The sequence below is a fragment of the Dipodomys spectabilis genome, unplaced genomic scaffold (assembly GCF_019054845.1).
Source record: "Dipodomys spectabilis isolate Male_0828 unplaced genomic scaffold, ASM1905484v1 ptg000054l, whole genome shotgun sequence".
Classification (NCBI taxonomy): Eukaryota; Metazoa; Chordata; class Mammalia; order Rodentia; family Heteromyidae; genus Dipodomys; species Dipodomys spectabilis.
Window position 1 is genome coordinate 29,695,612 of NW_024870731.1, and position 14,605 is coordinate 29,710,216.

Genomic DNA, 14,605 nt, shown 5'->3' on the forward strand with positions numbered 1-14,605 from the left:
AGCTCTTCAGCTCAAGGCGAGCGCTCTACCACTTGAGCTACAGCGCCACTTCCGGTTTTCTGGTGGTTTATTGGAGATAGGAGTCTCACGGTCTCTCCTGCCCGGGCTGGCTTTGAACCACGATCCTCAGATCTCAGCCTCCTGAGTAGCTAGGATTACAGGCGTGAGCCACCAGCGCCCGGCTTACTTCTGGCTTTTTTGATGGTTAATTGGAGTTCAGAGTCTCATCAACTTTCATGTTCGGTTTGGCTTCGAACCTCGATCTTTGGACATCTCAGCCTCCTGTGTAACAGGCATTACAAGTGTGAGTCACCAGTGCCTGACTAGCCAATTGCTTTAAATGGCAAGCGAGGTGGAGAATTACCAGCCTGAATAGTTGTTCATCATGCAAGCAACAGAGAAAGAAAACAGCTCAGTGACCTTGTACCTTAGAGAGATCTTGGAGCAGAGTTTGTCAATTAATTATTCAGTGGGCTGTTTCGTTTTCCCATTCAGTTACCATAAAGTTATATTACAGAATGCTACAGGACCAAGCCTTGTCTAGAACCCATCTTACACTATTTATTTTTTTTTAATCATCTTTGTCATATTCTAAAAACATTTACACTCATTCAGAACTTCATGAAAATCCAAACTTCTCTTCAAGTAATTTTCCAATACTGTCTAAATGGTCACATCTGTGCAGAAACATCACTGTGCTGTCCTTGGTCAGTTCAACAATTCAAACCTTGTTGGAGCTCAATATGGGAGCTTCTCACCTTCCTTTCTTCACCTCTCAGTTGTGCTCTGAACTCTCCCCTGTCGTCTTGTTCAGTGGGACCAATTCCCTGAACAAAATGTTCACAGTTTTGAAGTTTGCCTTCAGCCATACTGATTCCCTTGCAAAGTGTTTGCTCTGGAGAAAGGTTTCCTGCTGAGTCCTCTCTTGGCAATGGTTCCGTGTGGGGTCAGATCTTGATGGTAGGTTGGGAAGGCAGTCCTCACTCAGGGCCAGTGTGGGACTTAGCGTGTGGTTCACTTCTGGGGCCATGTGAGTCTCCTCTTCACACCTTGATACGTTCAGGGTTCTAAAGCCAACAGCCTTCTGGGAAGTCAGATCCCCTGTACAAGGCACACCAGTGTGGGAATGCAGTGTTTGGTCACGGGGGTCCCATTGCATTCAGACTAATGTTCCAGGCTTTGAGTCTTCGTGCCAGAAGAGCCTCTGCTCACTACTCTCCAGGCTGTCTTCCAACTGGTTTCCATCTGTACTGTCCAGTTGACTGGCCTCTGCATATTGTCTGGGGAAGGGAAACAGACAAGTTATTCCTTGTGGTCATTCTTTATTACTTCACTACAAAGACTACTACATTCAAAGAGGTTAGTAGAAAGCACTGTTAAGAACAATTTTCCAAGCCTTAGAGATGGGGCTAAATGACTGCATGCTCTTTCCTTGTCCCCCAACGTTCAACGGGCCTAGAGAGCGACTCAGGGGAGTGGGGGCTGACCTTTTTGTTTAATTCAACATTTACCTCTGATAGGAGCCTACACTGTATTAAGTTACATGTTAACTTGTTTCTTTTTTTTTTTTCTGGTCTTGAAGAATAACCAAATGACTTCTGTGAAAAGATTATGGGTTACAGTATGACTATCCTATAAGATATTAACCAGTTTGGTACCTAACTTAGTATTCCAGCATTTTCTTTTTCCTTGTCTGGAATTCTCTTTTAAATCAATATAACCAAACTGCTAGCTCCTTATTAGTATATGCACTCCATATTTTGACACAGCCTTTTTAAATTTGAGAGCCTTGTAAAAAGATGTGTGGGTTTTTTTGTTTTGTTTTGTTTTGACCAGTTTGAGCCACAGTGTCACTTTGGTTTTCAGATGGTTAGCTGAAGAGTCTCATGGACTTTCATGCCTGGGGTGGGCTTTGAATCATGATCCTCAGATCTCAGCCTCCTGAGTAGGTGGGATTACAGATGTGAGCCACTGGTGCCCAGCAAGATGTAGTCTTTTGACTGCATGCTAAGCATTCTTCAAAGGAAGGGAATACATATATACATACATGCTTTCCTTAGGGAGAAGGGGAAGGGTGTAAAGACAGCACAGGCACCTTGGGACCTATGTGGTATCCCAAGGGCTTTCAGGTAAAGTATACACAGGCTGTGGCATCACAGTTAAAAATAGCAGGCATATTTGGACTGTCTATTCAAATGAGCACAGCCTGTTATACAAACCATTCTGATAAACCAAACTGCATTATTATATATATATATATTTATATTTATTATAACTATAGGTTAAAGTAGGTTAGATAGTTAGTAGATTTCTGTTTTAAACTTCAAAATCTTCTAGTAAAGTGATTAAAAAGGTCTTTGGGAGAAAAGCTTAGTTAATAAATACTACATTACTCCAGGGTATTTAGCATTTACATGGGACTCAAAAGCAAAGGCAGATTGCCTTACTTCACAATGCATGTCAGAGCAAGCAAACTCGTGCTATGCAAGAAGCAACACACGAATCTGATGACTGTACTTACTACAGCTGGCTACACTTAGCAAAAGAGAATTTAAAACTGATCTCATTTCTGGAGACACAACCATTCTCCTGGTCAGAAGCCCCGGGTTGTGCCTAATAGCCGGTAGAGTTAGAAGGGAAGAGGAAAGGGAAAGGGAAACAGGAAGTGAAAGAAAAAAGTTATCTGAGAATAGATGTAGCAGAGCCAAGAATCCCACTGTATGATGTAGCAACATAAGAGACTTCAGCATTTCTACTTTGGGAAAGTTCATTACAATAGAAAATTGACCAATGGTACTGCTTTACATTTGTAGCTTCACTGAGATACTTTGGAAAAGAGGATTTCTCTATGATATACACATACTTTAGTTAATACAAATAAACTGACGTGTAGCTAAGGATTTAACATCTTTAGCTCAAGGGAGAGGTTTTTTATCTGTATCCTAAAACTTACTTTGTCTCTCCTTTAAAAAAATAATGATTATATAAATAAAGTGGAAGCAATTTTTGAGAGAATTTATTAAGATTTATAAGTGACTAAGTCTAGTTGTTAATAAATTAAGTTGAAATGACCAGATTATATCATAATTAAATGAAATCAATGGACTGTATACCCTGTGGCTGGGACAAACCTTCTGAAAGCAAAAACTTAAAGCAGTCCACTTTGCAACTTCACCCACTGACTACCTTTAGAATGTATTCTAGGTAAATAATCTGGAATTCAGACAAATATTTGGCATAAAGATGTTCATAGTAGCATTACTGACAGCTTTAAAAAATGAAAAAAGAAGGAAAACCTGAACTCTATCAGGTGTTCACACCTGGGGGAGCTTTTATATGAAGTATGGTCTTTTTTATTAATTATTCGTATAAAGTAAGGTCTAAAGAGTAAAAAACAAACCCTACAGAGCAATCTATTGTTATGATATTAAAATTTAAAAACAGGATGTAGATACTATATAAGGTATAAAACTTGTATCTACAATATCATTATGACCATGTTAAAAATGCAAACAGACAGCAGGGCTCTGGTGGCTCACACCAGTAATCCTAGCTACTTAAGGAGGCCCAGATCTGAAGATTGAGACAAATATAAGAGATTATTATCTCCAACTAACCAGTCAAATGATGGATGAGGAGGTGTGGCTCAAGTGGTCAAGTGCCAACCTTGAGTATAAAAAGCCAAGTGAGAATGCAAAGCTCTGAGTTCAAGGCCCACTGCTAGTGTGTGTGTGTGTGTGTGTGTGTGTGCGCGCGCACATGCACACGTGTGCACACACACACACAAAAGGATACAGACAAATGGGAGGAGAAATTTGAAGCATTAATAGTTGCTATCTCTGGAGGAATTATGGCTTCCCTGTTATTTTATGTATTTGTTATTTTCCAAATGTTCAACCATCAGACCATGAGCATGTGCACACACGTGTGCACACTAGGGATCTTTAAGGAACTTCTAATTTCCTGCACAAGTTCCCTCTGAAATCAGTCTATCAAGTTATCTTCAACTGCCTTAAGTACATAGGTAACCAGATTTTCTCTTAAAAAAAAAAATGTTGAGCACTTCCTGAGTCTAATGAGAGCAGTGATAAAAGACCAGAGGCATCTTATGGACTGAGGCAACAAAAGGTAAAGGAAAACTGCACCCACATAACGTTTGCAAATGCACTGCGTGAAGGGATTAAAACTACTCAAAAGATCCAGTGCAGAGTTGGGGGCCAGTCATTTGGGCTCTTTTCTAATCTCATTTTCAAGCATTATTTACACAAGTCCAAACCATCTGACAATGTGAAGTGTATTTTCACTCCAAGTCTATTTTGAGAACACCCTTTGTGGAGTTGAGACAATTGGCTTAATATTTCCAGCCAAGAAAAACTCCCACTGAATGTGAGGAATGAAAACAAGGCTTTGGGGGAAATTGCAGACTTCAAATTTGCTTGTAACCCTGCAGGCTTTAAGGACAGCTAATCTAACTGTTAACCTTTTCAACTCACCAGCCTAGACACCTGTACCTTTGCAAGTCTCTTCTACTACCTGAAGCAGTGATCTGGTTCCAACAAGTCACATTTAGATTGGCCTAAAAGAATACAAGGGTGCTTTACTTCTTGGCACCATGGGTATGGATTGTATTTTGTGAGAAAGGAAGAATGACCTCATGGAACTTAATTCCACCTTTGCCTTAAGAAGAACTGTGTGTTGGGGGGTGGGGGGGATGTTGTAAGTTAAACATTGCCCTCTAACACATTATTCCTGTGCATTTCCTGTACAGTTTACAAAGAACTACTTATAAAGACAAAAGGGACAGCTGGCTGAGTCTGTTGCTTCTTAGAGAACACAAGGTCAGACACAGAAGGTAGCACATGGCTGAAATGCAGCCTACCAACTGTCCCTGAGGAGCCTTGGAATGAACAGCCTTGCTAGAATAGACGTTTTTTTTTCTACAAGGTTGCAAGAAAAAAAAAAAAAGACTTAAATAGACATTATCAATAATACTGTTTCAAGTACTGTCTCAAAAAGAAGAAAGGAAACACACACAGAAAAGCCCTTTGGAGCCAGAATTTAATAATGCAGACTCTGAAAACAGTGGAATCTGAATGCACTAGATGAAACTTTTTCTTTAAGGTCATTCTATTTTGGGCTTTGCTGGATTTATTGCTGTCTCTCACTGTTTAGCTTTGACTTCACAGAGTAGAAACAGCCTGAACTAACATGTAGATGAAGGAGTATGGACATTTTCCAATGAAATTTATTTACCAAACCAGGAGGCAACTGAGTTTGGCGTGAAGATTGTAGTTTGTCAACCCCTGAGCTAGACCGTTTAACATTTGGAATGCAAGGTAGGGTTTCTGAATTTTTGCTTAGAATTTGAGCACTGCCTTCTCACCTGCTTGGAGAGGGTAAAGGATTATACATATTGCTGTAGCAGCCGGTGTAAGGAGAATGTGCTGGAGACTCATATTCAGACAGCCCTATAGTTAACTGTGTCCTCCAGTTCCCAGAAGCATTTGTAGAAGACACTAGAAATAAACATGGGAAGGAAAAACAAAATTAGTTGAAATACCCAGAGTGAAAACTGTTCAGGTCATTTAGATATGCATTATAATCAGCTGTGTGTAGAGTAACTATTGAAGAGACCAGGCTTGATTTTCTTGTTTGCTGGTGCCGGGGACAGAATTTAGGCTTTACCTACCCCCCTGCTTAGCACTGAGCTACATTCCCCGCCAAGCTAGGTTTTAGAATCCAGAGAGAGCTTAGTTCGTCCAGTTTGGTAACTTAATGGCCCAGTGAGCTTGGGCAGATAAGTAGCCAAAGGCAACACTGGGACTGGAGCCCTGGCTCAAATGATAAAGCATCTGCCTAGCAAGCAGAAAGCAAAGCCCCATACCACCAAAACCAACTCACCAGCCAACAACAAAAACTCCAAAACTACCAAAGGCAACAGGGGTCCCTAGCAAGATTAAGGCTTTTTTTCCCCCCTTTGTCTTAAAAACAAATGGGGTGGGGCAGGGAGAAGCAACTCAGGAAGAAGAGACTTTGTTTTTTAGAAGGGCAGAACTGGAGCCGGGTTAGGGCAGAACTTAGGGTGCCCAAGTCTGGTGTTTGCTGTCCCCGTAAAACCAGTCCTGCTCCATGCTTGGGACACACCGATGACAACAATGCCTTAACAGTTGTCCAAGAGCCACAAAACCAGCTCTGTTGCCAATCCTTCCTTCTTTGCTCTAGTTCCTGTTTCTGGCCACCAAAGCCCCTGTGAGCACCAAAGGACACAGACTTCAAAACTCAGCTGTGGTCCCACGTGCATGTGTTGTTTTGTGAACAGATGGTGGACCCTGGCTGAGCTCCCAACAGCATGTCTGAGCGCTGACTGGAGGCTCTGAGGCTGGGTAGGTAGAATCAGAGCTGGGGCAGAATAGCCACTCAACCACTTTCTAGTTGGGGCAGGGTCATTTGACTTCTCTGGGCCAGAGACACTTGGGCTGCAAAATGAGGATGATAACATGTTTCAGGATGGCACTCACCCTACAGAACTGTCGCATACCTGAGGGAGAACATATTAAGTACAAAAGATATGATATGAAGCACAGCCGGCTGCTGATCGCCAGTGGTTGTCACCACTGCTAAAACTGAGTCACCAGGAAAGCCCTCGGGTGACAGGGAGGGACAACAGAAACTTTTGACTAAACTGACACATAACCGGAAATGCAACTCTCCAGGAGAATGAGGTGTGTCTGTTGTAGTACATTTCTGTGGCTGCTAAATGGAAGCAAGAATGAGGAACATTCCAGAGAGGATTTCTGGGAGTACCAATTCCATCCACCTAACGCTTGACAAAAAAGATGTACTGTGTCTATGGAACTAAATCGTGGTGGAGTCAACAGAGCTTTGGACAGGCCTAAACCAGAAGCATGAACTGCATCTTCACTTTGGGGGGGAGGGCGGGGGGGAGGGGGACTAGACATAAGAGTCCCATGGCCTTTTCTGCCCCGGCTGGCTTTGAACCATGATCCTCAGATCCCAGCCTCTTGAGTAGCTAGGATTACAGGCGTGAACCACCAGTACGCAGCTTCCATCTTTACTCTTGTCCCACACACTCAGTCAACAGCCAGTGAAGCTAAAGACTGAGTTACACCTGCTTCTCCCAGGACATTTCCCCAGCCCCAGGCCCATGCCACAACCACTACCAACAGGCACTTCTGCCCTTCTGTTTGTTCTGCAAAGAAATGTTCAGACAATACCCTGAACTTTAAGAGGAAGAAAGGTGTTCTCTACATGTGCCATAAATAACAAGAAATAATGACAAGAGCCTTTTATGTGTCAGATACGGGCATCGATGAGACAGGTTGAGAGGAAGTCCAAAGTCTTCCATAAACAGGAGAGAACTTGAACCCAAACAGAATCTCCATGGCAATAATGCTATCAACACACTTCTGAAATGTTCACAGGTACAGGTCATGACTCAGGAATTCCCACACTGTGTCTCTCTAAGGTGTTAAGGGAGGAGGCAGGACTCACGAATTCAGGTTTCCATGGGGTTTGACAATTTCTTAAGAGTTTGAAAGTTGGGCTGGGAATGCAGCTTAATGGTAGAGTGCTTGCTTAGTATGTATGTATGAAGCCCTGGGTTCGATTCCTCAGTACCACATACACAGGAAAAAGCTGGAAGTGGTGATTTGACTCAAGTGGTAGAGTACTAGCTTTGAGCAAAAGAAGTTCAGGGACAGTGCCCAGGCCCTGAGTTCAAGCCCCATGACTGGCCAAAAAAAGAAAAAGAAAAGAGAGTTTGAAACTTGCTGAGTTTTCATATATTCCTCTGGCTGCTGACAAGATGCTTCCAAGTACTGAGCACTCGGCTTCATGGGCACCCTTGTTCAATTGCTGAATTCATGAAGACCTAAGAAGGCTCCTTCCCAGACCCCCATGTCTTAAGTACTTAAGATAGGTCTGGTACGCAGTGAGTCCTCTCCAGATGGCCAATCTCACCAGAAAGGTGATAAGAGAAAGTATCTTCTCTAATCAAAATTCCTCATTGATCTTGTGTGTATGTGTGTGGTTATGGAGAGCAAACCTAAGGCTTCAAGCATGCTAAGTAAGTGTGTACCACTGAACTAATTCCCCAGTATCCCAATTGCTTAAATCATTCACATATATAGATCAATAGATATGTGTATATGTATGTGTGTATGTGTATATAATTAAGATTTGCAAAGTGCTTAGGAAAATACTTAATTAATGTCAATGCCTATCAGACTTACTAAAGCTTGATTTAGATACCTCAGTAGTCAAAACAATGCTTGATCAAATCTTGTCCAGCAATGGGAATACTGTATATAATTCTATTTTTTTTCCCTGCTTGCCTGTTGGATTTCCTTTATTCTTTCAAAAATGCCACAGCTCAGTGACCTAAATACATTTTAAGAGAGATGTGGTTACCAGCATAAGACCTAGCAGCCCCCCAATTTGTGAAAAGCCCTAACAGGACAGCACAAATAAGACTAGGTGTTCCACAAATCCACGATTGGCCTTGAATCTCCCACTTGCTCCATCAGGCACGTGCTCTAGAAGCCTGCAGAGACGTTTTCAGGTTGGCAGTTCTTACCGAGGTTCCAATGCATGGTTGGCACTGCTAATGAAAGGACCCAGGAAGATCCAATGGGGGAGGAGGGGGAGGAGGACGATGCACACCGATTGGCCCCAGGGTGTCATGTGCTTACCTGAAGAGTAAGAGGATGCTCGGCTGCTTGGAGAACAGGGCACCTGCAGCCCGGCAAACCCCAGGCATCTCTGTGAACCCCTGTCTGAGTCAAAGCTCGTCTGTGGGCTGTGCCCCTGATCCTTCTGCCCCGAGGCCCGCTGGTACCAGCCCCGCAGGTGCTCAGCGACTAAGGCCTTGTGGATGTTTTTGGTGATGTGCTCCGATTTCACGGCAGTCTTCCTCGGCAGCCGGAGAGTTGCATATGGGTTATGGGGCACGTGGTCCACCTCGTCTTCATGGAAAGATCTGCTGTAGTCCCTCTGCCGGTCATATCCATAGTGGGCCACGGATCGGTAGGACGGGTTGACAGTGTACTGTCCCTCGGTGTCATTCTCATAGACATAGCCACCACTGTAATAAAGGTCGCACTCTGCATAGGGCGCATATCCAGAAATATAGTAACTAGAAGACGGTGGCTCCTGACTCTTAGAGTAGACGCCATTCCTCATACTGTCCTTTGGGGCCAGGTTGGGCATGCTTCCTGAATTTGAAGTTGAGGCATTGTGCTTCTTTGACCTTCTCCGCCCCCTGGCACGCGTATCCAGCGTCTGGGTGGTGTAGTAGGGGCCGGTGGCAGGTGTCACACAGTAGTACTCAGTGCTTGACTGGCTGGTGTAGGAAGACCCATCATCGAGGATCTCTGTGCTGCTGCTTCTTTGGGATTTGGAAAGGGAGAAGAATGGCTTATCGTTGTCCATCTCGGAGAGCAGGTGGGACTGGGACTCCAGACTTCCACTCCGCTGGCGGCAGTGCTGAGCTGAAGATTCAGGTCTGAAAGAGAAGGGCAAATGTGTACAATAAGAGAAGGAAAGAAAGCCGGGCACCAGTAGCTCATGCCTGTCATCCTAGCTACTCAGGAGACTGAGGTCTGAGGATCACGGTTCATAGCCAGCCTGGGCAGGGAAGTCCAGTGAGACTCTTATTTCTAATGAGCCACCAGAAAACTGGAAATGGTGCTGGGGCTCAAAGTGGTAGAGCACTAGTCTTGAGCAAAAGAGCTCAGGGACAGAGCCCAGGCCCTGAGTTCAAGCCCTAGGACTGGAGAACAGAAAGAGAGAAAGAAAGAAAAGAAAAATGAGAGAAGGGAGAAAATAGAACATTACACTGATTGATTTCAGAGCTCCCAAATTACAACGGGTGTTTTGGGGTTCCAAGATTGACTATAGGATAGAATCTATTTGTTCAGATAACCCACTGGTCTGAAGCTCATTAGCATGGGTAAATGAGAAAGGGATCAGGTTCTGCCAAATCATTCCTTGAGGGTATGGCAGATAGAAGCGATGACACACAACCCATCTACAGCCGGAGGACACTCCACGTATCTTTGGGGAGGAGGGGATCTTTGCTCTCATAAGTTAGGAGATATAGTAGGCCAGGACGAGGTGGCATTGCATGATAGAGCAGACCCTGGCCTTGAAGGCAGAGGCTTCCTCACATTGAGTTATGACACGGCCATTTCCAAGCTGTATATGCTTGGGTGAGATACTTAACCTCTGTGACTCTTGCTTCTGTCTTCGTAATAGTAGACGAAAACTGTACCTGATACCCTCATTTCAATTAGGCTTATTGGTGGCACTAAATAATCTAGTGTGCATAAAACATTTAACACAGCTCCCGTCCCGACTTCAGAATGCTACCACAATTAGCTTCACCCTCACCATCGAATAATGGGTAATATCTGGTTGGGGAGCTGATAGGAAAAATCGGCTATCCACCTGAATCAATCAAGTTCCTTTCCTTTGCTGACAGACTGGAAACGAAGTAGAAGTTGTAGAAGCACGCAACTAAGGCTCTACGGTAGGAAGTCACTTAAAATGATGGGAAAGCACAGCAAAGCAAGACAAACACTCAAAAGCCAAACGAACATGGCCAACACCATGGGAACAAGGTTCTTACTCCAAGTGGCTGCTGCTGTAGGCGTTTCGAGTAAGGACTGGTGTAGTGGGCATGCTCCGCCCGCCCTGCGGCCGCCTCTCCAAGGTTTTGTAAGGGCTGCTGTGTGTCGACAGCAGCTCTCTGGGATGATTTAAAAGAGAAATCAAGTAAGGATGAGCTTCTCAACACCTCCGGCAGAGTTATCATGGGCACCTACTGGAAAGCAGGTGCTTGGTGGTTAACGCCTGTCATCCTAGCTACTCATGAAGCTGAGATCTGAGGACTGAGGTTCAAAGCCAGCCCTGGTAGATAAATCTGTGAGACTCTTATCTCTAATTCACTCATAAAAAACTGGAAGTGAAGCTGTGGCCCAAGTGATCAGTCTTGATTAAAAAAAAAAAAAAAAGCCAAGCAAAAAATGGGAGGCCCTGAGTTCAAGACCCTGAACTGGGTCTTGAACAAACAAACAAACAAACCACCTACTGGAAGCTGATGGAAGGAAGTACAGGAGAAGGGTGGGAAGAGTTTCTCTGTAGGTTAATATTCTGGTAGATCCCAGATGAGTTTTAGAGGAAAACCATGTGGTCTGATTCTCTGGGTCATAAATAAGAATTGAAAGCTCTTTTTTTTTTTTTTTTGGTAAGTCATGGGGCTTGAACTCTGGGCCTGAGCTCTGCAGCTCAAGACAAACGCTCTACATCTTGAGCTGTAGCACCACTTCCAGTTTTCTGGTGGTTAATGGGAGGTAAGAGTCTCACAGACGTTCCTGCTCTGGCTGACTTTGAACCAAGGTCCTCAGATCTCAGCCTCCTGAGTAGCTAGGATTACAGGTGTGAGCCACCAGTGCCTGGCTGAAACTCTTTTAAAATAGAGTACACAGAGAAAAATCGACCAAAAATAACTTGAGTTCGGCAAGTCCTTTCTCTGTGAGTGGTCTAAGAGTTGGTATTTTTGGCTTGGTGGCCTAGGAAGTCTCTGTAGAGATTTCGTACTCTGTCCTTATAATGCAACAGCAGCCCCAGAGAAGAGGTAAATGAATGTGTGTGGCTGTATTCCAATACAACTTTGTGGGCAGGGAAATGACAACTTTATGTAATTTTCATACCACCAAATATTATTGTCCTTCATACAACTACTTAAAACATTCCATACACAAAAACAAAAGAGAAGGAAAATGGACAGTAGGATAATCTGGACCATGGCTGTGATCCGCTGACCCCTGGATTAGATGGCAACATCCTTAAACTGCTTTGGCCACTTCCTAGCACAGAGAGAACTCAATTTGAGATTCGTATTTTATCAAATTAAAAATGACTTTAAGCTGAGCATCATAAACTCATGTCTTTAATCCTAGCCTGGGCAGAAAAAAAAATCTACTAGACTCCATGTCTCAAGTAACTAGCAAAAGCTGAACTGAAGGCATGGTTCAAGTGGTAGAGTACCTTACAGCAGGGAAGCAATATGCAAGCAAGCATGAGGCCCTGAGTTTAAACCCCAGTGATAAAGGGGAACAAAAGGACTTTTAAAGGGACTGGGGTATCATCCAGTCATAGAGTACAAGCTCCCCATGCACCATGCACCTAGCTTCAAATGTCAGTATGCAGCCCTGTAGTTTAGGATGACAGGCATGTGCCACCATGCCTAGCCATTGCTCAGGGTGGAGTCTCCAAAACTTCCCCTGCCCCCAGGCTGGCCTCAAACCACACTCCTCAGATCACTGCCTCCCAAGCAGCTAGGATTACAGAATTGAACGATGTTTGTTTTTGATATTTAAATGTCATTTTATTTCATGACTTCATGGGTACTGTTGGTCTGAATGTTTTCATTAAGCAATATAAGCATGTGGTTACCTCATCTTGGATTCTAATGTCTTTTTTTTTTTTTTTTTTTGGTTGGTTATAGGGCCTGAACTCTGGGCCTGGGCGCTGTCCCTCAGCTCTTCAGCTCAAGGCTAGCACTCTACCACTTGAGCCACAGCGCCACTTCCAGCTTTCTCTGCTTATGTGGTGCTGAGGAATTGAACCCAGGGCCTCATGCATGCAAGGCAAGCACTCTCCCACTGAGCCACCTTCCCAGCCCCAGGATTCTAATATCTTAAAAGAATAGTTACTCATGCAGCCAAAGTCAGAGAACTACTCTGGTCTGTTTCCTGGTCAAACCCTAGTCTCATTACTCTGATTAAGATTTACCTGAGACAGGTGAGAACATAAAAGTTGTATTCTCTTATTTTACAGATTCTCAAGTGAGTTTAAGCCCAAGATTGGGGCACAGGAGTCAGACCTAGCTTTTAGGTTGGCAAAGTTAGGTAGTTAGTGATCATTTACTTATAGCAATGATTGTGGAACTGACCTTTGGATGTGATAGCTATTATAGTTTAGACTAGAAGGTCCCTCATAGGCCTTTGTGGATATAAGGTTTGGTCACCAAGCCCCCATATGTGGTGGAACCTTTAGGGGGAAGGAAGTTAGCTCATTGGGGTGTGTCCAATGGTGATATGGAGACCCAGCCCCTTCTCGTCTTTCTCTTTACTTCTTAACTATCTATTATGAAGTGAGAAGCTTTTTCCCATCATGTCTTCCTTCCCTGACCTTCGGCCTCAAGTAAGAGGGCCAAGTAATCATGGACTGAAACTGTGAGTCCAAATAAACATTCCCTACTTATAAATTGTTCATTTCAGGTATTTTCTTGTAGTAGCAGGGGGCTGACTAACATAATACCCAAACTAGATGAGATGGTTAATATCGCTATAACTTAATATAAAACAGACTTTGAAAAGAACCAACATTTTTCCTTTTTTTGTCTTCTTTTTTTGCTGGTTGTGGAGCCTGAACTCTGGGCCTGGGCGCTGTCCCTCAGCTATTCAGCTCAAGGCTAGCACTCTACCACTTGAGCCACAGTGCCACTTCCAGCTTTTTCTGCTTATGTGGTGCTGAGGAATCGAACCCAGGGCCTCATGCATGCAAGGCAAGCACTCTACCACTAAGCCACCTTCCCAGCCCCCAACATTTTTCTAAAAAGACCTTTTAAGAAGCACTTCTCCTTGCTGTCAACAACAATGAATGAGTTTCGAAGCCTCAGTTTTATAGGAAAACAACCTTTTCTGAAAAGGTTAAATAAAAGCAACAACAAAGAAAGCAAAACACATAACACCAGTGTGGAGGAAAGATTTCTTGGCTACAAGGCATTAATTAACCTACTGTGATAACCTCTCACCTGGAATGCCTGGGGTCCACAAACTGATCATGGATAGACGACTTTCTGAAATGGATTCTCTCAATACCAAGAGACTTGGGCGGAAGAATTCTTGGAGAATGAGGTACTGAACTTGGTCGCTGCCCAGCAAGAGTGAAGGTGTCATTGGCTAAGTGAAGTAAATGGATGAATGAATGAATTAAGTAGGCAAATAATACCAGACCAACACTTCTAAACTAGAAATTGAATTCCTATCTGATGGACAAGAGAAATCACTAAGTATACTTCTAGGGTCTCAATGAACTTTGGCCACTTCAACAGATGGTACTCTGAGCAAGGAAATCACTCAGGTGGAAAAGGAATGCTCCACCTTTAACGAGTTGTACAAAGGCCCAGGAAATGGGCCAGATTCTTTTAATTCAGCTTGAACATTCTTTTTTGTGTGTGATAGCACCAGTGCCTGGGTGCTATCCCTTAGCATTTTCACTCAGGGCTGGTGCTCTATCATTTGACTCACATCTCCACTTTTGGCTTTTTCATGATTAATTGGAGGTAAGAGCCTGACAATCTTCCTACCCTGTCTGGCTTTAAACTATAACCCTCAGATCTCATCCTCCTGAAGCTAGGATTACCACCAATGCCCAGCTACCTTTAACATTCTTTAAGGCTCTGTGGCCAACAGGTTGTCTTTGTCAGTGAACATGATGAGCAATGCATCAGTGGAGACTTGCTATGTCTACCACTGATATTTTCATTTTCAAAGAGGAATGGTATGTATGACCACAC

At 43.6% G+C, this 14,605-nt stretch overlaps 1 protein-coding gene across 5 annotated transcripts in view; it reads right to left on the reverse strand.

Annotated features, from left to right (window-relative positions):
- Positions 1-536: 536 nt before the first annotated feature.
- Frmd4b (FERM domain containing 4B) overlaps positions 537-14,605 on the reverse strand; it is a 188,875-nt gene continuing 174,806 nt past the window's right edge. For all 5 annotated transcript variants that reach the window (XM_042679986.1, XM_042679982.1, XM_042679981.1 and 2 more), the window contains exons 19-23: positions 13,841-13,988; positions 10,649-10,768; positions 8,712-9,523; positions 5,384-5,516; positions 537-1,280 (exon numbers count right to left, since the gene is read on the reverse strand). In XM_042679986.1, the coding sequence (XP_042535920.1) occupies positions 1,160-1,280; positions 5,384-5,516; positions 8,712-9,523; positions 10,649-10,768; positions 13,841-13,988 (1,334 nt within the window). In that variant the 3' untranslated portion in view covers positions 537-1,159. The remainder of the gene's footprint in view (positions 1,281-5,383; positions 5,517-8,711; positions 9,524-10,648; positions 10,769-13,840; positions 13,989-14,605) is intronic.